Below are 25,815 nucleotides of genomic sequence, written 5' to 3'. Positions count from 1 at the left end.
TCAATAAAATGATATATATTTCGCGATCTTTCGTACAATGCAGCTTGATGGATGAAAGACATTAATGTCCGGAGAATGTTTTCGGAAAGAATCCAGATCCCCATAGAACGAAGGCATTCAACGAAGGAAGAACTTATCGCGAAAGACGATTTATGATGCAGCCAACGCGCCGATCGACTTTCGGATGAGTCGGAGCAGCGAATCGTCGTCTCGAGCGAATCATCGCATTGTGCTCGAGACATACCACATTCACGATGAACAATATAAATCGATGGTTGCAGCAAAATGCACTGTGAAGTCTAGCCGCATAAAACACCATGCTAGAAAGATTTATGCAACGAAGAATTCATGCGATATGGTATCTTGGGTGTTAAACCTGACGATTTACTACCGCATCGCCTGGCGCCTGGTTTCAATTTTTAACGATTTCCGATGTCACAACTTACGTAATATTGATTTATATTTTATCAGCAGAAGGAGTATCTATCTTTGAATGATTGATTCGAAAGTTGTTATATAGAATTATATAGCAAAAAGATATTAACAATTATTATTTAATTTTGTGTCATTAATCTTGATGAAATAATAAAGAACTTTTTGAAAAATACACGCGACTAGGATAATTTCAACAACGTTTTCAAGTAACAAAATTGGCTTTACGATACTTCATGATGCACAATTTCGCAGAAACTTTTCCAATAGCATTACTCCGTGTGCGAAACATAAGTTCCAATTGCCACGAAATCGAAGATCGAGCAATTAAAGAGGCCTTACAGCCAACCGTATGCTCTCGGTGTAGCTACGACATTCTTGTGCGAATCACCTGGATCTTAATCTAGCAGTGTTACTGGCAGGAAATTGCGGCTGACAATTGATTTCGTAGACCGTACCTTAAGTCTCCAGTCCATTTGTCTTCAGGCGATTCTAAACGACTGTGCCAAGTAATAGTAATGCCTTAATATAATTATGTACAAGCGCTAGACATACTCGAAGCACATCCACTTGAAATTAAAAACATCCGATAAATTGTCTCTTTTGTCCAATAAATTTATCTTCATTCCCATCACATTTACCCTTGTTGTATAATGTTACTGTTAATGTGGCTGTTGTCAAACGAATGCATCTCTCAATAATTGAACGAGGTCTAGTTAACTCGCCGTAAAGCGATCGTTGCAAACGGCGAGATTGGAATTCAAATTGTAACGAGACGCTGAATCACTGGCTTGTTCATACTGAAAATTACAATTTGCTTGTAATTCCGTCATGCGCAATATAACCGTCACAGAAATCTACATATATGATATTTGTAAATGGGATACACTTTTATAAAATATAAATGAGTTTCGTTCATGCGCATACAAAAAGCTAACTGATAATAAAATTCTATCAGGTCGGAATTGCCTGCAAATCTATAAATCTCACTTTATGCATTTGCATTCGCGATACTTTTGAAGAGAAAAACAAAATTATTCTACATTTTTACTTCAAACACTCCATGACGAGGAAGCCTATTTGTCTTTCAATTGTGGTAATTGCAAGAATAAATAATCTCAATGTACTAATTGTAAGAAGGGACTATTCGGATTATGCAAATTTATCAATCACTGTATAATAGAAATGCGAACGATAGCATTCTGACATATTTCTCTTAATGAAGTGTGAAACCATTCGTTACTTGACTTGCCAACCCTTCAAATCGATTTTAATCTATGTAATTCCGATATCTGCGTAGCCAGAATTTAATTGCAATTGCATTGTACACGATGGTCGAACAATTAGACACCCTTTATCAAGGGGTTCGAGCCAGTCTGTAGGTATGTGTCTAGTACGATTTCGATCGTTATATATAACGGAGTTGCGCGCTAGCAGATTCGCCATCGGGAATTGAGGTTGACAATTGATTCCACGGTATATGCGCTCTAATCCGATCCGATGTACTATGACCAACAAAAACACGGGATTCGTCTTCATTTATATAAGTACGATTCCACACAGATCGATTTTTTTCAGGCTTGTACTCGTCTCGTTAATCAGCGATTGATTGATTTGACAACGAAAGAGAAAAAAAGAATTCTTTTTATTAACGCATGAGCTGATAGAAAAATCATGGGTAATCGCAATTACGTTGGAATGGTCAAAAAAATGCGGTATAATTCAGTCTCGTCTCTTTGTTAAATCGCTGATCTGTTTTTAACGCATACAATTCGATAGGAAATTTCATCTCCATTTCACAGCTTTGACAAGGACGTTTTCGCGAAACTATTTTAGCGCGATGAAAGCGATATCTTTAATTAAATGATTTCTGCCGTATGATGACTACTGTGAATTTTTATCCGGCATCGATAGCTTTAAACGCGTATATGTGCAAAATGTTACGCAAAAAAAAACAGATATACAAACTTTGCCAGTGCGCATACAAAATAGGGATATGAGTGTTTGTGAATTCCCAAACAAATGACGAGATCAAAGGTTATTGTGTCTCTGCAATATTCCGAGTTACACCGCAAATTCTCAACTCGCGATTAATCGTCTCCAGATTCGCGCGAGTGCTTGCTTGCAAGCAAGTGATATCGAAAAGTTTTTCGCGCACAGTCAAAGAGAAATATTTGCAAAACCATGAATCTACAAAGAGCCAATATTCTGCAAGTTTATTATCCATCGATTTAGAGAAATACGTTTTGCATAGTACAATGCCAAATTGCTTGATTTCCCAGCATATATTTCAGCGGTCTTTGTCTCCTGCAAAACCACGACTCGAAATGTACGGATGTCTCACGCGATTGTGCGCACCAATCATACCTACAAAGCTAATTATTTATCACTTCTTCGAACATGTAGGAGGTCTTGCTGGCATAATGCCAGGTCTGAATGCGACATGAACCACTTAGTATTTGCGTATAACATCGATTATATCGAGATAGGATTTGGAGCACAAATGTATGGCACAAAGATTAATATTAGAAAAAGTTTAGGATTAGTGAATTATCATCAACATTAATATATAGTTGACAAGAACTGCTTGATTTCACATATCAGAAAATACATAATTTATAAAATATTATAATTTGCAAAAAATGAAAGCTCTTTTAATATAATTATAAAAATAAATTGGAAGAAAGACAAATAAGAGATTGATAGATAGAACGCATATTTTATTCAATTAATAAGTTGAATTAATCGCAAACAAACGTTTCAGTTAATTTTTCAGACTATTTTTAGTAAATTTAAACAGTATCAATGATGAAATCGCATATAAATATGTTATAAAGTAAATTAAATGAAGTCCATCATCGGAAATATAAAGCTGTCAAATATAGACTAGTAAAATAATATTTCTCACGTCATTTAATCGCAAATAAAAATTCAACATTATATTTAATCCTTGAAATGCGTTCTTCTCTTTTGATAAGCCAGAAGGTTTGGATGTATTGTAATATATAAAATTTGGGTATACGTATAGGTACCATCAAAGAATGAAAGTTCTAAAATTATGTTCGTAAATTAAAATATCGGAGTATACGCATAACAACGCATATCATATTTATATGTAATTTCATTGATATTGTTTAAATTTGCGCTGAAAATAACCTGAAAAATGAACCGAAATGTTATTATTTGTGATTGATTAAATTTGTTAGTTGAATAAAATATCCGTTCTACTTGTCGCGTAGGTGTTTATTTGCCTTTATTCTATTTTATTATTGTGATTATAAAATATAATATATATACATCTCTGTCGCTAATACAATTTTTATTAAATTATGAGTATTTTTGTTAAACTTATAAAAAATAATTTTGTGCATGCGCTATGGCTATGAACGATCAATTGCTTTTATGATTGCTTGCAATATGAGAAATATGATAAAAATTTAATTTAAATTAAATTCTATAGAAAATCATCTTTATAGAAAATATATATCGTCGTATTATTTTTATGAAATTTAAAAGAAAGCAGACACATAAAAGATTTAATATACTGCACGCTAAATATGCAACGATATTTATCTTTAGTTTTGAATACAGAACAATGCAATTGATATAAAACAGAAACTATTATTATTATTAAGTTATATAGATTTACAGCTTATTATTATTTATCATTGCATATTACACATTATTATTATTATTATTATTATTATATTAATAGGTAAATTCAATTTACCTATAATTTATTAAATTGTATTAGATATTATATTATATATATACATATTATATTCGATTTGTTATATTATTATAAAATTTGATGTCCGAAATTATCATCAATTTATATCGAAAATATATTCAATATCATGTCATTAATGCAAAATGCGTGTGCATTAGCATGATACAAATTTCATACTAATCAACATAAGAATTACCTTTGGCATTTCATCCTACGCGCTAAAACATTGGTCTCTCAAACAGAAAGCATTATCGGATTATCGATATGTCGCAAACTCATAAAGCTCTTACGTGATGTAATGGATACGCTTATGGAATGCGTGGTTCTCTTGTACGATCTAAAAACTTATTATATTAAAACTCAACAAAGATAAACATTTACAACAGTTTTATAAAATAAAAATATATAAAATAATAAAAATATGTTGAAAATATTAAATATTACATACAAAGCATGTTAATATTATATATAAAACATGTTTTAGAATATTATGTTAAGGATAAAAAACATTATACTCATAAGCAAAAGCTATACATTTTTCGAGAATTGTCTAAGCTTTTGCTTTTAACGACGCATAATAAACCTTAATGTTTCTCTCATTTTTAAACTCTAAAGAGCATCAAATGGGCGGTTCCATGTGTTCCGAGGGGAATCATAAATCTAGCGTCGAGTGCTTGTGGTCTTGTGGTCCAGATTGAAAGCGTAAATCTCCGACATTTTCATGCGCTTATAGCGGTGCAGCGAGCACGCAGAACAATTATCACTGATTTAACTATAAGTGCCATTAAATGTATACTAATATATGTGTAAATTATCGAAAAAAGAGCCACTATTATATTTGCGTAATATTAGTAAACTTATTTAAGTATTAAATATTTAAATATATTAGTTATATTATTAAATATATTTAAATATTAAAGTTCATCAAATTTATTTGATTATTTAAGTTTATTTAATAAACACAGTAAGTATTTAAGTTATAAAATATATTTCACTCGAGCAATTTTTTTGATATCTCGCGATATTTGCGTGCATCGTTCGTGTCTGTCAAAACAACGAAAAGCGTTAGATTTGCATTACATTTTTCCTTTACGAATAGAGGAAGGATCGACAATTCTACTCTGACGAATGCATAATCCGATGAACCAAGATCAATAGCTTAACCAAAACGGCTGCTCGGATTTTGAAGATTCGATGGAAACGTAATCGCGTCGAATCGACGGAGTGGAACGCCGGTGATTAAGCCGGTCGGGAGAGTTGCCAGCGAGAGAGCGATATTTTATATGATTCATATCTACGGCCATATTGAACGTTTCGATACGAATACGGATATTAGGGAACGTGCAGAAAGATTTTCGCGCTTGATTCGAGACTCGAGGGGATGCATGTTGTTATCGTCGCGTAGATCCGTCTTCTTTCTACGTGCAAATATAGCAAACGTAACGTACGAAGAATAATATCCGATGTCTAAAAAATTTGCATTTACTGATAGCGTTAAAAGGATCCAAACATTGTTCTTTCAAAACTATAAATTTCATGAACGAATTTCATTTCCTGAAGCTGTTGGCGTTGCATGTATAATCGAAAATATATATGATATATATATATATATATCAATTGGTGTGTTCTCAGCGCAAAATAATATTGAAAAAAATAGAAATAGAAATAAATTAACTATTGAATTAATATTTGATATAAATTAACTATTTAATTACTATTATACTATAAATTAATTATTGAAGAGATAGAAATAGAAATAAATTAACATACTTGAAATTATATCGTAATAGACTATATCTATTACATTTTCACATATCTTAAATTGTTTAGCGGAATATGCTCAATTATAAATTATTGTATATACAATTTCTTTGATTTTCATTCTAAATCAATTATATCACATTTTTCTTATTAATATTCTTGAATAATCATTTACATATATAAAGATTAGAATATCAACAAAAATCTTGTCTATTTAAAAATGAGAAAAATGGAAACCATTTAGTGCGACAGTTGATTTGAACGAGACGCGGAGTTACCCTCGAACGCGGAGAACTATTCACTTTTTCATTCATGCACTTTAATCAACGCCAGACAGGTTTGTCCAATGGCACCTCGAATATAGGGCCACAGCGGGAAAGTTAAGAGGGACATTAAGCGTGCCCCATTAATAGTAACAGCATAGCTATTCATACTGCCACTCCCAATAGCATTCCTTACCGCAGCATATCGATGCATCTTACCAACCCTCTCCCTCTTTTCCCCCTCCTTCTAGATCATCACAATCACATCCTTTCTATTGACTCCTATCCTCATCACGTTCATAGTTCGCGTTATCTCAAGACGACGAAGGTTGTAAGCTCTATCAATGTCGTGCGCCTGAGATTGCTTAATCTTCTCCATCAGCATCTTCATTGGTATGATTTAGGTCGTATTGTTCCAACGCGACTAGGTAACCGGGAGATGAATTTCTGAACGATGCTGTGCACCAATTATCGTAAACGACGTGTATAATATCTATGAATTAAAATATTTTTAAGATAAAATCATCGTATTGATAAAATTCAAACTTGTTTATAATTTATTGTCGGCAAATGGAAATAATTAATAGTATCAAAATATAATATTATATAATTTTTAATATAATTTTGTTTTGTATTTTTGATACGCTACATATTCCAATTCCTATTTTATTTTATGGAAAATATAAGTGTTCTCGTGAAATAATTCTCGTTATATATAGATAGATGAAAATGGCTGCGCGTCAGTGACGCATAGAATATTGTCGAAAATTGATAGCAGACAACACTGGGATCAGCGTAAACGTGTGTAGAGTGATATCAGGTTTTGCGTCACGTACACACGCTCACCACCGTGCATATTTTACAAATAATAACAGCATGCGGTTATCATCCACCTGCATACACTGTAATATATGCAAAGTGCGATTATACGTTGATATTGGTAATACTACTAAAATTTAAATGTGCCTTTTCGCGTCATGATAATGCGAAATATCGAGCCACATCTGGCATATGTGCAACTTGACATAAAAGCGCTGTCAATTTTGCGCGCGTATTCTTTTAACAATCGCAAAATATAAAGTAGATATAGCAGCGTGATATAATAATTGCGCATGATCCCTCGATACGAAGGTACGATACAAAAAGTCTTTAAATATTTACGTCAGAAAGATTGTAAAAAATAATCTGCAAAGTAGATATCAGACATAAGTATTCGCAATACACGAGCACTTTTGCACGATATTAAAGTCATGTAAACATCAGTAATATTACGAATTAAATCTTTCACACATTTTGATCGATAATGATCGAACGAGATTAAATTTGAAACAACAGATTCACGATCCCATTAACGCATCGCAAATATTGATGTAGCTCCCGAGCTTTACATTAACGATGTATTGTTAAATATATTAACAGACATTTTTTTTATCAAGCTAATACGAAACAATGATTAATTTTCCTAAATATTAATAATACAAAACATCAGCGAATATTTATACCCACGTGGCTCACAGTGGCAAGTAATCCACGGTATCTCGTAATTAAGTTCGATCGTGTATACAAATCCCTGTAGGCAGAATGATATATACCAGTACATTTTCCGCAATGCGTTATAACCCGACAATACAATGGCTTCGTTGATAATTTTTTTTTTAAACTCTCTGACTTCTCTTTATCGATAATTAAATAACTCTCGCAATAATCGCGGCTGCAATACGTAATGTGAGAATACGCGACGAGAAATAATGCCGCATAATTTCACTCTCTCGACATCTGACATACCATCCTAACTAGGAATTTAAATTTCGCGTCATTCTTAAAACAGCACAGGATAAATAAATATTCAACTCTATAATTAAAAAACTAACATAACTAAAATTAATCCTTTTATATATATTGTGTATATATATATATATATATATATATATATATATATATATATACAAATCTGCTCAATTGAAAAATCGCCATTGTGAGAGACTACTCTGTAAAATTATTATAAAATTCTCCATACAATGCTTTTTTTCTAATCGAAAATAATTTTTTTTTTACATACCGGTATTTCAGTTGATAATTCGGAGGTTAATAACGTGGCGGTTTTTGCGGTTTATTTGAATCCATATTTCGTAAGCGCGGCTATAGAGGTAGAAAGCTCAACTCCGAACAGATGGTGCGTATATGTAAAATAGCGGATATAGAAGCATTCACGTATATATTTCGGTAAAAGTAACAATCTACCGCTTAGAAAGAAGAAAATTCTGGTACATTTTATTAAAACAGACAAAATGAAAATAATACTAAAAAATTTAATCATTTTTAATATCAATTCATGACAAAGTTTAAAAGTCAGAGAAAGTATTTTTTTAATTAACTGAATTTATAGATATAATTTGATATATTTTCAATCATACGCACACAATGATATTACTGCACACGTTTCATAAAAATTAATTATAAAACTAAAAAAATAATATATCAATTTTTCTATATTTATACATACACATTATGATATAGATATTATTGAAAGAGAAAAAATTTAATGCTGTAAATTAATTGGCTTACAGTTTGTTAAAGGATATTCAGTTTTATATTGGACAATATTAAATTTCATTTTAATTGAGAAAAAAATTTTTCTGTATTTGATATATATATATATATATATATATATATATATATATATTGAATTATTGTTAACTTAATTACGGGAAACCGAACTGTGGCTGTCATCGTGCAATTTAATCGTATTTAGCTCACAATTACATACGAGCGAATATTAATTTAGATTTTGGGGAGGATCCTTAAAAGCGATGATCCGCTACGAAGCCAGGTCTTCACGGTAACAGATGGCGGACATTGATAACGTGCCATAGAACTCGAGCAGACTTTGAATACTTAAGTGCTTGTGCACTCGCGTCGGAATGGAAACGTTTATTGACAGGGAATCGGTATTTGCACAACCGCCAAATGAAACCCCGACCGCGAACTCTCGGGTTTGTTCAGCAAAAACAACAGTATGTCTATACAGAGTGTCGACGATATGTCACATTCTATGATACCCATTTCCAGCATATATATACATCTGTCCCCATATTCTGACATTTCGCGAATTCGCTTTGGCAAAAACGCGAGAATATTAACTGACATCGATATATACAGTAACAGAGACATGATTATTAATTATTCGATTTGTGTAAATACAATAGCGTCTGTGAGCTGTTCTATCCTATTAATTCTACTTGCAGGATAGAATTTATCTTGCTAGATTTATATTAAGTCAAGGACAGAATGAAATATGAATGGATATGAGATATTATAGTGTTGCAACTTCGTGAAATGATAGAAAAGTTTTGATGTTACGTTCCAGTCAGCACAGATATCCCTCAAGTTGTAAGAAATAATGAGAACTCGTGACTTAATATATATGTCTTGCAGTAAAGTAAATAACCATTAATTTTAATTATTTTATTACAAATTGATATGAAACAAAAATCGAATATGATCATTTGCAAGAAAGAAATGTTAACTTTTCACTGCTTCACATTTTCCCTTTTGGAAACATGCGGAATGGGAGTCATCTTTCTAGACTAGCTATAAATTCCAGATCCATGACTATTTAAAAGTTAGCATAAAGTACGATGCCCGACATCGGGATGACGATAAAACTTACCCTCGTATCCGGTATGTTCGCTTAGATCGTTGACGATAAAGCGGATCGCGCATCTCGTGTGAAAATTGTAGATATTGCTAGTAAATGAAAGAAAATTTTGTCGTACGAGCATCTAATATTACAAAGACGTCGCGTTTCTTTCTATTCATTCTACGATTATATTTTCATCGCAATATAAATTATCTCTCTTTTAATCTTGTAAAATTTTTGAGGATTTCTATTCGCGAGATTCTAAATTTTTTCATATACAAAAAATACTAAATATAGATATAAATTTATACCCAAAAAACCAATATCTTGAAAATCAATTTAATTATAATTAAATTGCTCTATTATATCTATTATCTTATTTTAAAGTAATATTTATTTTTATTTTTTATATAATATGCTTATACATTTTTTTGTATATTCTTTTCTAAATTATTTATTGCATAGATAACATCTATAGGCATATTTTATATCTCAAAGGTAATATATTCTAATTTCTCATATACAATACTATTTTATATTCAACTAATATATAATACTAATTTATGCCCCAAAAAAAATCTTGAAAATAAGTTTAATTGTAATTAAATTGATCTATTATATCTATTATATTATTAAATTGTAATGATATTTACTTTTGTTCTTCACATTATTTCTTTATATATATTTTTTGAATTATTTATTGCATAGATAACGTCCAGGTATGTTTTATATCTCAAAAGTGATATATTCCACACTCCAATCTGATATTCTTCGCACAATCAATCTCACCATTGTTACACGTTATTAAATTTTTGTTGTATAAACACACACACAGTTCTTCGTGATATGCGAGATTTTCTCATTCAACGAAATAACATTTTATGTGCATGTGTATACACGCGGGTTGTTTGAATTTCTAAATAAACGCCAAACAGTACGAGATATATCCATCGAATATTCGGGTGAGAGGAGAGTTTTCGGAGTGTAATTCGATTTCCTGGAAAAGCGAGATTCCACGTCGACGAGGATATCATTCACGCTCGGTAATAGACCAATGGATTATTTCGTGAGCAAATACAGGCCCCATATATAACTTTCGAAGCTAGATTCTTTGAATTTATTTTTATTTTCGGAATTTTAATTGCAAAAATTATTATTAGTAATACCTAATTACACGCAAAATATGGTAACGTAGATGTTCTTGATGTGAGTGAAATGCATTATGAGCAATGTATTATGATAAGCAAAGTTGATGCAAGCGAATAATTATATGTGAGAAAATTATTTATTTCTGAAAGAATAAATATATAATACACACGACATATCGTTATTTATTTCAAAAATTTCTCAGAACTACATGATATTCTATTTATCTATCTATCATAATATCTCAAAACATTTTTATATATCTAAAGCGCAGAAATCACATAATATATTATCATCGTTAAAGTTTCCGTGATTTTAATCATTTACGAAAGATGAAATACTTTGATAATACCGATATATTGATTGTTTCCGGAGAGCATAAATTTTCGTTAGGGAATGCGAATAGTACACCATCATGACCTAATAGAAATAGTTTTCGGGAAAGTGAAATCCTCTCATAACCCAAGGGGAAGTCAGAAAATCTGGAGCCCGTGTATTCGCGGCCCTCGGATATTCTATAGCTCTGCTAGACCGATATATTCCTCCCGGAAGGGCGAAAACTTATGTCGCATAAACTTCCCTCCAAGACTTATCGTCGCCAAGACGATATGTCGCGATGTGGTGAGGATTCACTGCAATCACAAACGATTTCGCATGTATGTAACTTGTGCAAAATCTAGATCTAGGAAGTTCGATTAAATTTAAAATATACTCCTAATAAATATACAAATTATAATGCTCTCACATAATGTATTGTAAAAACAACTAATGACGTGATAATATTAGAAAAAAGTAAATAATAATAGAAAAAATAATATAATAATAGAAAAAAGTAAAATAATAGATACTAATGCAAATCATATTGAAGAGAACTTATTAATTTGTACAAATATAATTTAAGTCGTTAACATTAAAATAATATAAAATAATATATTTAAGCTGAATTTTAATTCAATATGAATATTTGCAAGTACTTTCAGTGTAACGTATATATTACAATTAAAATAGAATATGATAATGATTAAAAATTCATTACGCATTGTTGACCTTTCGATAAAATCATTACGAGAGATTGATATAATCGAATATACGTAGAATTAACAGTGTGCAATAATATAAATAATAGATATAAGTAATAAATATAAAACAAAATTATCATTTATCATAATTAATAATTATACTGCTTTAATTTCGATTATATAATTGTATTCAGCTATTAAATTAGATCGTCCTTATAGCAAAATTTTCCAGAATCATCGATTCTTTATAATATCAAAGCTCTCTTCGCTTTAACAATATCTTGTCTTTACATTCAAATTACCTTCTCGTTGGCCGGATAGAATCACAAAAACACCCTTGTTATGGCACAATGCCATCGATATCATCGCACAAGAACACAATCGGAAAATGTGTATGTAGGTACTTATTTTTTTAAGAATTATCGCTTCTCCGCGTTTCTCCGCGGGCGAGTCGGATAAAAAATTCATAGGCATCTTTATAGAGATGTTATCACAAGTCCTCATCTCGCCCTTCATCTCTGACGTACGACGAAAACGACATTTGCTTTGACGTAGAGCGATGCTACAGCGACCACGTCATCGACGATGTCGATAACAAGAGCGATGAGAGATTATATAAGACGCATATCAAAGACTTCCATGATGGACGGCATGAGTACCGAGGAAAAAAGTTATCACCGTAAACCTTGTGGCGATAAACGCGATGGACGAGAAGAGCGTTCGTTCTCGATGTTGTAAATTTTTACGCCATCCGCGTACATCGATCAGCAGCCGCGTGTAACAGCCGGATGGACTCGCAAAAAATCTTTGATTAATGATCCATATGCGTCAGAAAATATTATTCAATCTTAATCTATTTGCAAAATTATCGATTTTAATGCGCGGGAAAATCTTTTGCGTCGCATAAATGTTCGCAAATTTAAATAAAATTACATTTTAAACACTCCGTAAATGCTACATACACATGTATGTGTGTATATTTACACATAGGTATATACCTCCATGTGTAAATAAAAATATTCTGATACTCCGATGATTGGCGAGTTTGATTGGATCGATTTGATATTATTAATGTTATTTAATTCCTGCGATTGATCAAAGGCACTAGAACGCACAAGCTTTAACGAGACGGACGGACGCACTCGTAAATTAAATTAGGTTGAGATTGATGAGACGATACTAAACAGAACGACGTTCCGTAGACTCGACTATGCGCCAATTCAGAGGAGAGTTTGGTCAAAGGGAAGCTCAATTCCTTTCGCAATTCCGAGTTTAAATTTCTCTCGAGACGCTACTCTCAAGCTTTTTGCTCCAGGTATCGGCGTGCAAGTCGAAAACAACATCGAGGCTTTATTGCTTCAAGAAAGTGCATGCTCGTCTTTCAATACTTGCTTTTGAGGTGAAAATCTTACGCAGTAGAAAGGCGATGTTGAGATCGATTCGACGAAAACCGCCTCCTACTCTAACCTCGACTGCAAAATTTATAACGATTAGCGCGATATGGACCTTAATATTAATAGCTTGACCGAAACTTTCTATAATCCCATACAGCACAAAACATTGCAGCTACATCGTGACAATATTCTGTTTTATATGGGAAGCGTCTATCAACAATTCAGTTATAAAAAGGAAACATGTATTTCACAAGGCACCTTTCATGCATATTTGAAGTTTAATCGATCAATCTCCCCCTTTGAACGCGTAAAGCATAGATTATCTTCACGCTGATAATTTCGAACTATTTTAATAAATATGTACTATAATTTATTTATTAATTTCTCACGGTGTTCTAGTAATCTATCTTTTAATTTATATTTTGTAAGATAAATATTTGCATATTTTACAATATCAGAATTTTTAATATTTGCTTAACATTTTCACTTATTATCTGTTACATTTCCTTCTCATTATATACAGCACAACAAGCTCTTTGAAGTGAGTAAAGAAACTAAAAATATAGATGTATATTGTTGAATAATAGTAGAGACGCGTATATATAGCGAATCAGTTTGTTTTAGAAAAAAATAAATATGCAATAATTGCGATCATCACGATATTTTTCTTCTATCTAATAAGCAAGTTGCAAGTCGTTAGTATGCAAACATAGAAATTTTCGCTTGAATTGACTTTTCCTTGATAGAAGTTGAATTGCAAATTATGTTTCTATTTGTGTACCGAGAACTGTTTCTAGTATACCGACAATTTTCAGTTTACGACTAGAACGGTACTCCAAGATAATTTTGCTCCACGCCAAATTCTCGTTATCGATTTCGCTTCAATGTGTTCTTTGCTGTTCATCTACTTCTCTGAAGAGAAGGTTATGTAAGGCACCTCGTTATTTTAAAAGGTATCAATTATATAAAAGCTCCGACTTGTTTGTCTTTGAAAAGACATGTCTTCTTTTCGCGCAAAGAATATTTCCTTGTACATTACTGCAGCATACTTAAAATTTATGAAACAATTTCTCAATGATTATAATGTTTAAACATAAAAATTTTCAAAATAAAATCACAAATCATTAATTTAAAATTATATACAATAATTTATAAATTATGATAATTTATAAATTATGAACTAAACGCTTAAACGTAGAAAACTGTAATTTATTAAATTACTTTAGTATTTTCTTAATATAATTATTTATTATTTCCTCGTCTTAGTAATAAAGCAAATCGAAATATAAAACTCCCGCAATTTTCTTACACTTTTATGTATTGTACTTGTAAACGCACTTGCGTAAATGCAAAAGAAATCGCAAAATGGAATGGACTACGAAATGTGCTTTAATTTATTACGCTGAAAGTAATCTTCTAAGTGTAGCGAGTAAAAGAACACAAATAAATCGTAATTGCTAGTTAACAATAGTGACACGTAATAAAGATATCTAAGTCTTCCTCCCTCTCTCTCTCTCTTTCTCTCTCTCCCTCTCTTGGTGCGCGACAAATGGTATGTAATTAGACAATCCTCGTTTCTTAAACGCGTTCAACGAGATAACATACGAGAATTAATTGCCGGAATAACTTATTGCCTTAGAATCAGTGTAAGTAGCGTTGTTTCGCTACGAACCATTTTAAATGAGTAATCGTTCATTCCTCGTTAATCTCTGATTAAAATCTAATTAGAATATCGTTCGCATACATACATAATTGGAATAATTCTAAATTCCACGAGCATATACATCTATCGACCCGTAATTTATTGTTTCTTTAATATGAGAATAATTTATTGCATCGGATAATACGTTCAATTCTTGTAACACATAAATCACAAAAGTAAAGGCATCGAAAGAAAGAAAATCTTTTATAGTATCTTAATCGCTTAATACAAAAAATTGCAGACATGACGAGCATAGTGAAACAGAAACGGATCCCTTACCGAGAAAGCTTTGAGGAAGACCAGGCATTGTATGATGCCTTCCATCGTGTCCCCGGTTAAACAAAAGGTGCCGTTGAGGTGTCGTCCTTTGCGGCCTATCACGGAGCAGAGATTGGCCTGTACAAAGGCGTTTTGTGATCGTGTGGCCGCCGTGAGAGCCGGATGGTGAGAACGGGAACTCATGAGACGTTCCAGCGAGTCCATGTCTTCTAATTTTTGATATTTTCTCGTTTCGATCTCTCTCGAAATATCGACCGAAAAGGGGTCACGTCGTAGCGTCGGAACATCGAACTCTGAGGTTGAGATTGAACATTAGTCATGGTCTTTTCCCCTTCCTCGTCGCATCGATGAACAAGTCTCGCCTCTCGTCGTCGCGCTAAATCCTCCGGCATGAGAGCTACCACTTGAGTTGATCAGAAAACACTCGCAATCATCGAAAAAGGTTTTGATATATTCACCAAGAGTAACATTATAGACATCAGGAGGGAATATATCGCAGCAATTTAATTTATTCAACGTTTTTTACTCGACATAATTGGATCTTTTTCGCTGAACTTTGTAGATAAAAGTAGCGCTGTTTCAATTCTAGAAAGACATTTCATTAATAGCGGGTCACTTCAAATATGTTCAACTTATTAATTAACAACAACTGCTCCTTAAAGGTCAGGTCAGTTGAACCTTTCTAAACAACTGCAAAATGTAGTAACGTTCCATAGTTTAATTTTATTTAACACACTTGTAGTTATATCTGCCCTTTTCGCCTCCAATCTCGACGAAATGTTTTTGTTATAACATAGCCGTTGCATCAACCGCGACTGTAAGTCGCGATTATAAGTTCATTACAATCTATAGAAACTTTCTGACCGCACGTCAAGATTGAATTACGGGCAGTGCATATACAATCACTGTTAAACGATGTTATCGCTTCTCCTCTCCTTACTTCGAACGTTAGACATGCGGGCACAATATTATATTTTGGAAAACAGTATATCGCTATTTGCACGACAACACCGATTTAGCAAACACGCACGAAAGAAACTTTACTCTCTGTTTATGCGTTGCAATTTCGTGCGGTTGTACTGACATTCAGCGTTAAACGTTCGTCATAAAGTTTGCATTTCACGAGCACATACTGAAAAGTTCGTTGAGTAAATTTGCTTTTCCCTCGCTCCGTATGACTGTCAACCACAATGTCTCAATCAATATCACTTACCGATTTTCAAAAGCGTAACGACGGCCTACTTTTTACTTTTCATTGCACAACGTATATCGTGTTCGTTGTAGCGACCAATTCCACCCGAATAAATCCGTTGCCGAGAATGCTATCGATATTTTTATGTATTCGCAAACAAATCGAACGGTTACGCATTGTCATCGCTTGCACATCCGCACATATCGCGAATAATGAATAATACACCAACCAATCTCGACTCTAACACATCTCGTTAATGAAGGAAATCGTCCGATGAATCCTATCGCTGTATCTTTATCGATTCAGCTTAGTATGTGCTCGCCTTCTATGCCTCATTCGCAAACATTTATGAATGAAATGACACGTTTATCAGCACGTCAAATTGCAAATTGTTGCTTTCGATTGTCGTATCTATGAATTCATCATTCTAAGAACCCGTCGATCTGCTGGTCTATATTTCAGTTGACGTAACAGCTGACAAATCATTATTGATCGCGTTGCCGCCCTGAATCTCCGTAAACATCATGAATCTCCGAGACGAGCGTCTGTTATCACTGTGCGGAACTGTAAATCCATCTTGTGTAGCCATCCATTTGCTCGGGCTGAGTTCGGAATTCTATATCCGTTTGAGGTTCAGCAAAGATCCTTTTCGTTCGCCGTAGCTCGCACAAAGCGGTTCGTTTCCCGAGCTAACACAGATGTTAAACAAATAGATGAAACTATTCGAATCGTAGAAGTATACGCGCGATCTATTGCGGGCAACAGGCGCGAGGCCCTTGAATCTTGCGAGAAATCGAGTATATTTTCTGCGGGGGCGATGTCTCGACAGTCGTCTCCGCCGGGTGATGCGTTTCTATCGCCTGCTGCGGCCCGGTGTAGCGTCTTATTAAATCGCACATCTCATAGCAGAGGAAGCAAATGCCGATAATCAAGAACGTATCCATCTCCCTATTCAATTACCGTAAGTTTGTCAAAGATGTCGTGAGAAATAATATTTCAAGGAATAAAAATCTCAAACGCTTGCTCCAAATCTCTCTCAACGTCGTTTCTACTCTATTTCTTTCTTCATTTAAAACGTCCTACGTTGTCATGGAGCCGTTAAATGCACTTTATATCGCGTCTAGACGTAACAGCGAACGCTGTCACCGTCAGTTTAACGTTGCAACGTTTGCACTTCCGTCCGCGGATATTTCGCTTCGTCGTCGAAGTTTAGTAGGCAGAGAAGCGGGAGGCAGAGAGAGAGAGAGAGAGCAAATGGAGAACGCAATCTGAAGCAAATCCTCGATATTACAGAGGTTTAGCCGTTCGGAATAATGTCAATCACACGCTTTCATCTGCATGAGAAGTGTCGCTCGAGACGCCGGACGTTAACGCGTTATCGCTGCCGATGACAGCCACGTCGTTGATCAAGGACTCGGAAATCGTGCCAATGATCCTACAACTACTATCGCTACGTCTATCAGCGGACATCTCACTGGTGGTCCCACCGTTGTCCCAGCATCCTGCGTTAGCGGGACGTCCCACAAGCTATTCCTTTCGCAAGAGGTGAACGTTGATCTCGCACACGAGGTCGCTGAAGCGCGCGCTTCAGATACGATGGCAGCTCGTTGCCACAAACGGAAACGATCGAGAGGGAGCCACGTAGTTGTGTTGCAAGGTGGTCACAGAAACAAAACATGGGCCATGTGAGCAACCGTCCACCGGACGTTATTACGACGTACAACCGTTACTTTAACCGCATTGATATGCCACTAAGAGACGCGTACTCGGTTGCGGGAAACAATCGCACGGGAATCACACGACACGCTTTTCGCGCCTTTCACGTTCGTCCTTCGATGAATAAACGATGAACAAACAAGATGCGAGATCCGATCGATGAGATCTCATTCCCCGCCGGATCCTTCGCGAGCACGCCTCGATCCGATCGAGATAGATCGCGATGAACGCATGCAATGTAAACGCAACTCGCTGGGAACGAGAGCAGCGCAGTTATATCAGCGGGCTCGCAACGGGCCAGCGTATGACTAGCAGATACTCTCAGCGTGAGGGTGCGCCTTTACAAGAGAGAGGGTGGGCGGGTGGAAACGAGGGATGCTGGGCGACGGCGCGGCCCGCGGCGCCACCCTCGACCCCTGCCGCGCGCGGCGTTCTCGCAAAATCCACCGGCTACCCCCTCCTTTCTCCCTTCGCCCCCCCGTGTCCTCACGCGCGAACACTCGCCCCCTCGTCACCTCTTAGCCGCCCTGGTCCGCGGGGCGCTATTCGCCGTTTCACCCCGGCTATACTGCCGACCGACGTCGGTCTTATTCTTCGTCATCCCTCTTCTTGCGCTTCTTACGCTCCCTCTTTCCCTTCAACTCCGAAACTCTTTTGCTTCCTCCCATGCTTTATCGCGTTCTTTTATCGCATTCTTTATTCCTCGTGTCATTCGCGTGTAAGTCGCGAACGCTTCGCGTTTCTTCATCGCGTATCTTCCGCCTTGCATCGTTGATCCGGCAACAAGCCAGCGGCGATTTTTACGCCAGATCGGATATATTCAAGAGGGTGAATGCGCTTGTGCCGTCCGACTGACGATCGCGTTAATGCATCATCCGATATTTCTTAAGAAATGTTTGAAAAAGGGTGGTTTATTCTCCATTGGCGGATGATTCTAATAGATATGAACTTATAGAAAATAGAAAGATTACAATCACGAAGATTATCACCAAAATTGATGTAGAATAAAAGACTGTATTATATCATATTTAAATGGTTCAAGTGCGCATTATTCACATACTGAACATACTATTCTTGCACTGGAACTTGTTGACCCACGAAATCAAAATCGAAATCCGAGCGAAATCTTATACACGTCTGGCTTGCAAATTGCATTCTTATTACGAATGGAATTTCGAGTTTTCGATGATCGTGTATGATTCGAGCTACTGCATCGCGGTACAATGGTTGGCTTTCATTCCGAAATCTCCGTTCTATAACTCGAGATCGCTTATTCTCTTTTTGTTCACTTGTCCCATTTTCCTCAAGATTCTTTATTGATTTCTCTATCGCAATTCCTATAGAATTATTTTAAATCGACGTATTTTTCTTCTTATAGAATTTCTTCTATCTCTTTTCTTTGTCATTTATTGCGCGCGCGCGTATACCACATACAGAGCTGTCTGACCTATTTCATTCTCTTCTACTAACTTTTCCGCACTCAACAATTCATTCATTCAATATAAATTAATTAATCTTTAACTGTATTTACATCTATTATCTTTAAATTCGTTGAAATGTAAACATTTTACGCTGTTTCATAATCTGTTATTTAATAATTCTTTCTCGAGTCTTTTTTTTATTTTGTTTTATTCCGGAATTATTAACTGTTTATATTATGCTTTTTATATAATTAAATTTATATATTTTTAATACAGATGTTACTCGAATGCATGATATGCGCAAATATATTTCTGATCTCAAATCAAACGGGAACAGTAAGAACGTTAACCTCTTAAGCTTTTGTCAAGCCGCGTAGTGAGGTAAATGGCCCATATATCCTTAACGAACTTTCGCGAGCACCGACCGACTTCGTGCATCATGACCGGGGAATTTACGACGGATATCCCGCGAGATTAGGTGCGCCAGGTCGACAAATTGTGAGTTTGCATTTACGGTACATACCATCGGCACAACTGTTCACCTCAAGTTTGTCGCTGGTTTAATTGGCTTTAATAAAGTTCGGGGAGTCACGCCGGAGAAGTCGCGAAATTAACGATTGCGGTCCGTTGCGCGAGGTGCTAAGCGGTTAAAGAATCTTTTCCAAAGAGAATTTTTTCATCCTGAGATCCCGTCACATGGCCAACGTTTGTTCCTTACTACACAAAGGGATAGTCTCAAGAGTGATCTAAGAGAGAGAGAGAGAGAAAGAGAGGGAGGGAGGAAGAGAGAAAGACAGAGAAAGAAGGTAATCGAGAAGCGAGTTTAATATCATCATTTAACCGCTTAGAGTTCAACTTTTTTTTTAAATATAATCACCAAAAGATTTTAAACACAAAACGTTTAAATTTGAAGGAACAATATGAACATTTACTCTTCTTGAATACATGAAAAATGGGTCGACATTATCTGCGAATGGCTTGGTTCACGAGACTTGGATTATTTAGATTGCTCTCTACCATCTTACGTTTACACAAAGAAGTAAACGGCGAAAAGTATAGTACAACGACAATATGAAAATGGCGCGTTGATTGCTTTATGTTTGTTGTATCCGGTAACGCAATTTAAAGTCGCAGTAAATCACCGGGCACAGCTCATCTGGAAAATGCCGTGCCTGTGATACGGTTATTTCATTTGGAAAACGACTTGAAGATTTACGCAGATCCCATTTCGTATTCCAAGGCTATCGTTCAAGGCGTGAATTTACGGATAAACACGTCACGTTTGTCGTGGGCAACGACCCTTTCTTGAATCTGAACTATGTTGGAGCATCGTAATCGCAGGTAAACTGTAGGGGTCAGTGCTTTACACGCTATCAACAAATCGATAATTGGTGTCTGTTAAAAGCAGATAAGGTCATCAGTGTCGCGCTCTCCTAACAACTTCCATCTAATAGCCTCCATATTTCCGGCGATATGATTACTTTTTTCGATAGTAGAGGATTTATGCGAGCAAATGTGTTTGATCAAATCTCCATCTTGCCCTAATTATTTCAGACACTCATTAAATATACGAAGATACATTACCTTATGCATTTATCTTTATGCATTTGCAAATTTCCTAGCACAAATTTCGCAGTAATGGAAAATCGATTATACGTAAATCACTTTACAGTGCACATTTTATATATGGTTTCATGTTAAGAATATTAACTTCTTCCTCCCACATGTATGATAACCGTATATATATATATATGTGTGTGTGTGTGTGCGTGTGCGTGTGTGTGTGTGTGTGTACACATGCACACATACATAGTCTTGATATATATTTGATTTCAATATAAGCTAGTTCTATTCGCGAACGTACGTTCATGTCTAGTAGACAGCCTTTTCCGTTTTATTTTTTTTTTTTTATCAAACGCTGTTTGAGGCAGGCATGTAAAACTCGTTGCAAAATTCTTTTCTCGGAATAGAGGCGCCCCCATCTTTACGAAAAGCATATTGTATCCCGCGGCATGAATTCAGATTCAATTCCTCTTTCATTCGACACCGCTTCCTCCGAACCAATACGATGAAAGTTTCTTCGCTGTGTTGGACATAGAGATTTGTTGAGGGGCGCAGCGTGTCGTCGAAATGTACGTAGTTCGTAACTGAAATGGTTTTTTAGAATATTATGCAGATAGCGAATACGGATATGCGCGTAATATAAGTTTTACATCACATTACAACAACAAATGGTGCTGCTTTATTGGCTAAAACAGTGCACCGAATAAAAGGATAATTAATTATGAGAACAAAAGCTTATTCGAGTCGGATCGATAGAAAACGGCACACATAAATATAGTGCTCTACTATATACTATTCTGTTCTTTATGGTCTTCGTTCATTGTATCATCATTGAATTTGTGAAAATAATTTATTATCAGGAATAATAACGTTGTATTTCGAAGTCCTCTATATGTTTTTATTCTATAAAATTCATTTTTTTTAATGAATTACTTTTTTTTCCTGCTTAAAATAAAATGCTAAAGTAATTTTAATAAAGTACTACATGTATTAAAATACTTTTAATTTAATGACTGAGTGAATATATACTTGATATGATATGAACATTATATAATTCGGATTGATTAAATCAATTGCCACATGGAGTCTCTGATCAACCGTTTGCTGATTAGATAGACGCAATTGATGTTCAATCTTGACCCAAATGTGCCAATCTATTATGCCATGCACTGAGATGCGTATATATCGCCATTAAACTGATATATCAAAATGAACATTTTATTATGAAATTATTATGAAATTTCTACGACGAAGGACAATGTTGACAAAGTTTAAGAATAATTAATTTTTATCCTTTCAATTTTTACCCTGTATGCATTAAGACTAGCTAATCCATCACGAAATGAAATCAGCATATCTAACTAAAACGATTTCACCAATAACTGCGGTAGAGATTGCCAAGGCTATAAGAAAGACACATTTGATATATATGCACGAAAATGCATCTTTACCTGCGCGTGCGCGACCACATGCACATAGCCCGTTCAACTATTGATATATTCCGACATTTACGACTTTAAGTTACTTCGCTTAATATATGATAGGACTTAGATTATAAATTCCCTTACTTCCGAATATGTATACGCCGAAAGGGGTTTTAGCTGATCGTAGCCTTAAGTAATTTTGCTACGTATTACATATTTATTTGCTTTATTAATGTGATGAAAAAATTCCAAATATGACGGACAACAAATTGATCGAAAGTTTGGAATTTTATTCGTTACTAAAATTCATTATTTGGTCATATGCTGCATTATATTCACATTTTGACCACAAATGATATAATTTTATATGCGGCGTACAATAACTGAGTATAAACTTCATTAAATGATTCATATTTCTGCATTAAAGAAATATATATTTTACATAAACCTGTACATTATCGACAAATATAAATTGTAAAGTAATATCAAATATAGAAATTTTAATAATAGAGCTCGATGCGTACGAAAATATTAAACAAGTTGGAAAATGAGTAATAATTTGAATATTATGATTTAAAAGATATTAATTTTTTATATCGCACGAAAAAAAATAATATTTATATAAGCATAATATGTACCACGATATATATTTATATGTAAATTGCAATTGCAAAATGTAATTTATGCATATGTATTTACGCATATATGTATATTTATGCATATATATAATCACATATGCGAATACGATTAAAGCTATCAAATTAAACTATAAGATAAATCGAGAGAAATTTTCTCGATGAACAAAGACAGGAAATCTGCATTACATTTATTAAGCTTAATCAGCATAATCCGTATTACATTCATTAGACAAAAATAAATAATAGAGCATTGTCAACTATAAAGATGTATTCTTAGGTATAACTACATAAGAAAAAATATATCTCATATATATTTAACAACACAGATAAAATAAAATATACATTTTTATTAATAAAAAAAGTTAGAATAATATTCTTATCAATTTCTTATCTTGATGATAGTGAAAAATATGTGAGAATATAAAAAAAAAAAATATATATATATATCTTGACTAATTAGAAACTCTAACAAATATCGTAATCGAAACAATATGTCTTTTTTCTATTTAAACTCTTTTTTTTCGTGAGACAGACTTAAGACAAATTGCGCGACGTTCTATTACGCGCAATTTTTTTTCTGCCAATGAAAAAGAATCGACAGATTCTTTTCTTTTTTTTCCAACGTCGCAGCAATATTAAATCAAGATATTTGCTCCCGCTTGTGAAAAGTATAGTCACTATCGAGTGCATCTGTTATTTCTCTTCTCGTTTTCACCAGATGCTATTTTCTGCATTGCAATATTTGATAGCAACTACGATTGAATTTTTCAATCAAAATAATAAAGTGTATATAAAATTAGGCCAGGCGTTCTATTAAAATGCATTTCTCATACAAAGAAAAACTTATTCATATTAAATTATACAATTTCCATATAAATGACAAATATTTTATTAAAATGCCAATCACGACAGGAATAATAACAATAGCATAATACTCTTGTACAATAAAATTTAAAAACAAAATTAATATATTGAGAAAATTAGAATATTTTTGCTTTTTTCATATTTTTTATAAAAAATTAATTTTATCAATAATGCAATTATTTAATATAACAATATTAATAAAATAACAAAAAATATACTTATATGTGAGGTTTATTATTATGGCTCTTAGGTGCTATTTCTTTTTGATTTTTTGATTTTTTGTTTATTATTTTCCATTTAACTAATAAAAACTGAACATATAAGAGAGAATTTTAAAATTATTGTTAACCGGCAAGGCAATACATACGTAATAATTAATATCGCTAAAATAGTCACGAGAAAATAATGAGAAAAACGCAAACTCGGAAATATGTAAGCGAGCGTAGTTATATTTACGAAAAATGCGGAAAGAAATGGTCTCGACGTACGACAATAGCGAAAACACTCATAGAAGTCTAACAACAGGAGGAGATGCTCACCATCAAGGTGTTACGGGTTGCCGAGTTTTCTCCGTTAAGCATGAACTGATTTTCCTTGTCCAACTTTTCGCCTTGGTGCCTTTTCCGTGCTTCTACTATCCAACCGTGTTCCTCTCGACATGGAGCGTTGCGGCAACGGTGTCCTTTGAATTTTGAAAGCGCGAGACGCGCCGCGCCGCGGGGAAATCTCATTTTCCGCGGACCCTCGCACTCTGAGAAGCCGGTGCCACCGGAAAGGTCGGAAGATTTATTATGCACTTTCTTCTTCTGCAGGTAGAACGTGTATCCCGATGTTACACAGCGCACGTCAGCAAGATCTGACTTAACCAGTGTGGCACGGCCTCGAGAACTCGATTCCGTAAGAAAAGGATGGTGGACACACTCTCCGCGATCCCGTTTTGAGAATACGTGTGTGTGCGCACGGATATAACATCCGACAATATAATAAATGATTTCCCATAGCCAAGAATCATTTTTGGTTACAAATAGCATGTGCATCCAATAATACGGTTATTTGAGTTTTCATATGTTGCGATGCATAAAAATGCGCAATAGTATATTGTCGTATACAATGGATACGATAATTTAGAGAGAATCAAGTACGAAATTACATTCGTGCTCGGAGTAAGTGAATAATACATTTTTGGACCGTCGTCCAAATCCCAGTTATTTGTTAGCGTAAAACATCCATTAAGCAAATCATATATTTAGAAAATTATTGCATTAAACTATTCAACAATTGTTTTTAATAACGTGTTACAATTGCAAATCGCATCGTTAATGACTCTTTTTCCGCTTAAAATATTAACACGTCGTAAGATATTCTTGTCAAAGAAATAAATTGTGTAATAATAGAATAGAATCGATAAATGACAATTCAAAAATTCGCGAAACACCATCAATCTTATAACTTATATTGGACGTAAATGGTTTAGCTAATGAATGTGAAGGAAGCATCATAAAATATTAAGATACTTTGCAAATTAAAGATATTCAATCATTTAATCAATATTTTTAATGTATTATGTGACTGTATTCTTTATGTTACATGAAAAATAAAAAATCATGTATGTATAAAAAGCGTATATATTT

General features: G+C 34.2%; 1 protein-coding gene and 1 long non-coding RNA gene across 11 annotated transcripts in view; one reads left to right on the top strand and one right to left on the bottom strand.

The window, feature by feature from the left end:
* Positions 1-18,578, bottom strand: part of LOC105254472 (neurobeachin) — a 182,222-nt gene extending 163,644 nt beyond the window's left edge. For all 10 annotated transcript variants that reach the window (XM_025413146.1, XM_025413147.1, XM_025413151.1 and 7 more), the window contains exon 1: positions 15,367-18,578. In XM_025413146.1, coding sequence (XP_025268931.1) covers positions 15,367-15,570 — 204 coding nt within the window. In that variant the 5' untranslated portion in view covers positions 15,571-18,578. The remainder of the gene's footprint in view (positions 1-15,366) is intronic.
* Positions 1-25,395, top strand: part of LOC112639381 — a 36,990-nt gene extending 11,595 nt beyond the window's left edge. Inside the window, exon 3 of the long non-coding RNA XR_003123486.1 lies at positions 24,997-25,395. This is a non-coding gene — a long non-coding RNA (uncharacterized LOC112639381). The remainder of the gene's footprint in view (positions 1-24,996) is intronic.
* The last annotated feature ends 420 nt before the right edge of the window (positions 25,396-25,815 follow it).

This window comes from Camponotus floridanus, unplaced genomic scaffold (genome assembly GCF_003227725.1).
Source record: "Camponotus floridanus strain SB8 unplaced genomic scaffold, Cflo_v7.5 scaffold61, whole genome shotgun sequence".
In the NCBI taxonomy this organism is placed as follows: domain Eukaryota; kingdom Metazoa; phylum Arthropoda; class Insecta; order Hymenoptera; family Formicidae; genus Camponotus; species Camponotus floridanus.
The sequence above is the reverse complement of the archived record's forward strand: the minus strand, read 5'-3'. Positions and strand labels throughout refer to the sequence as shown.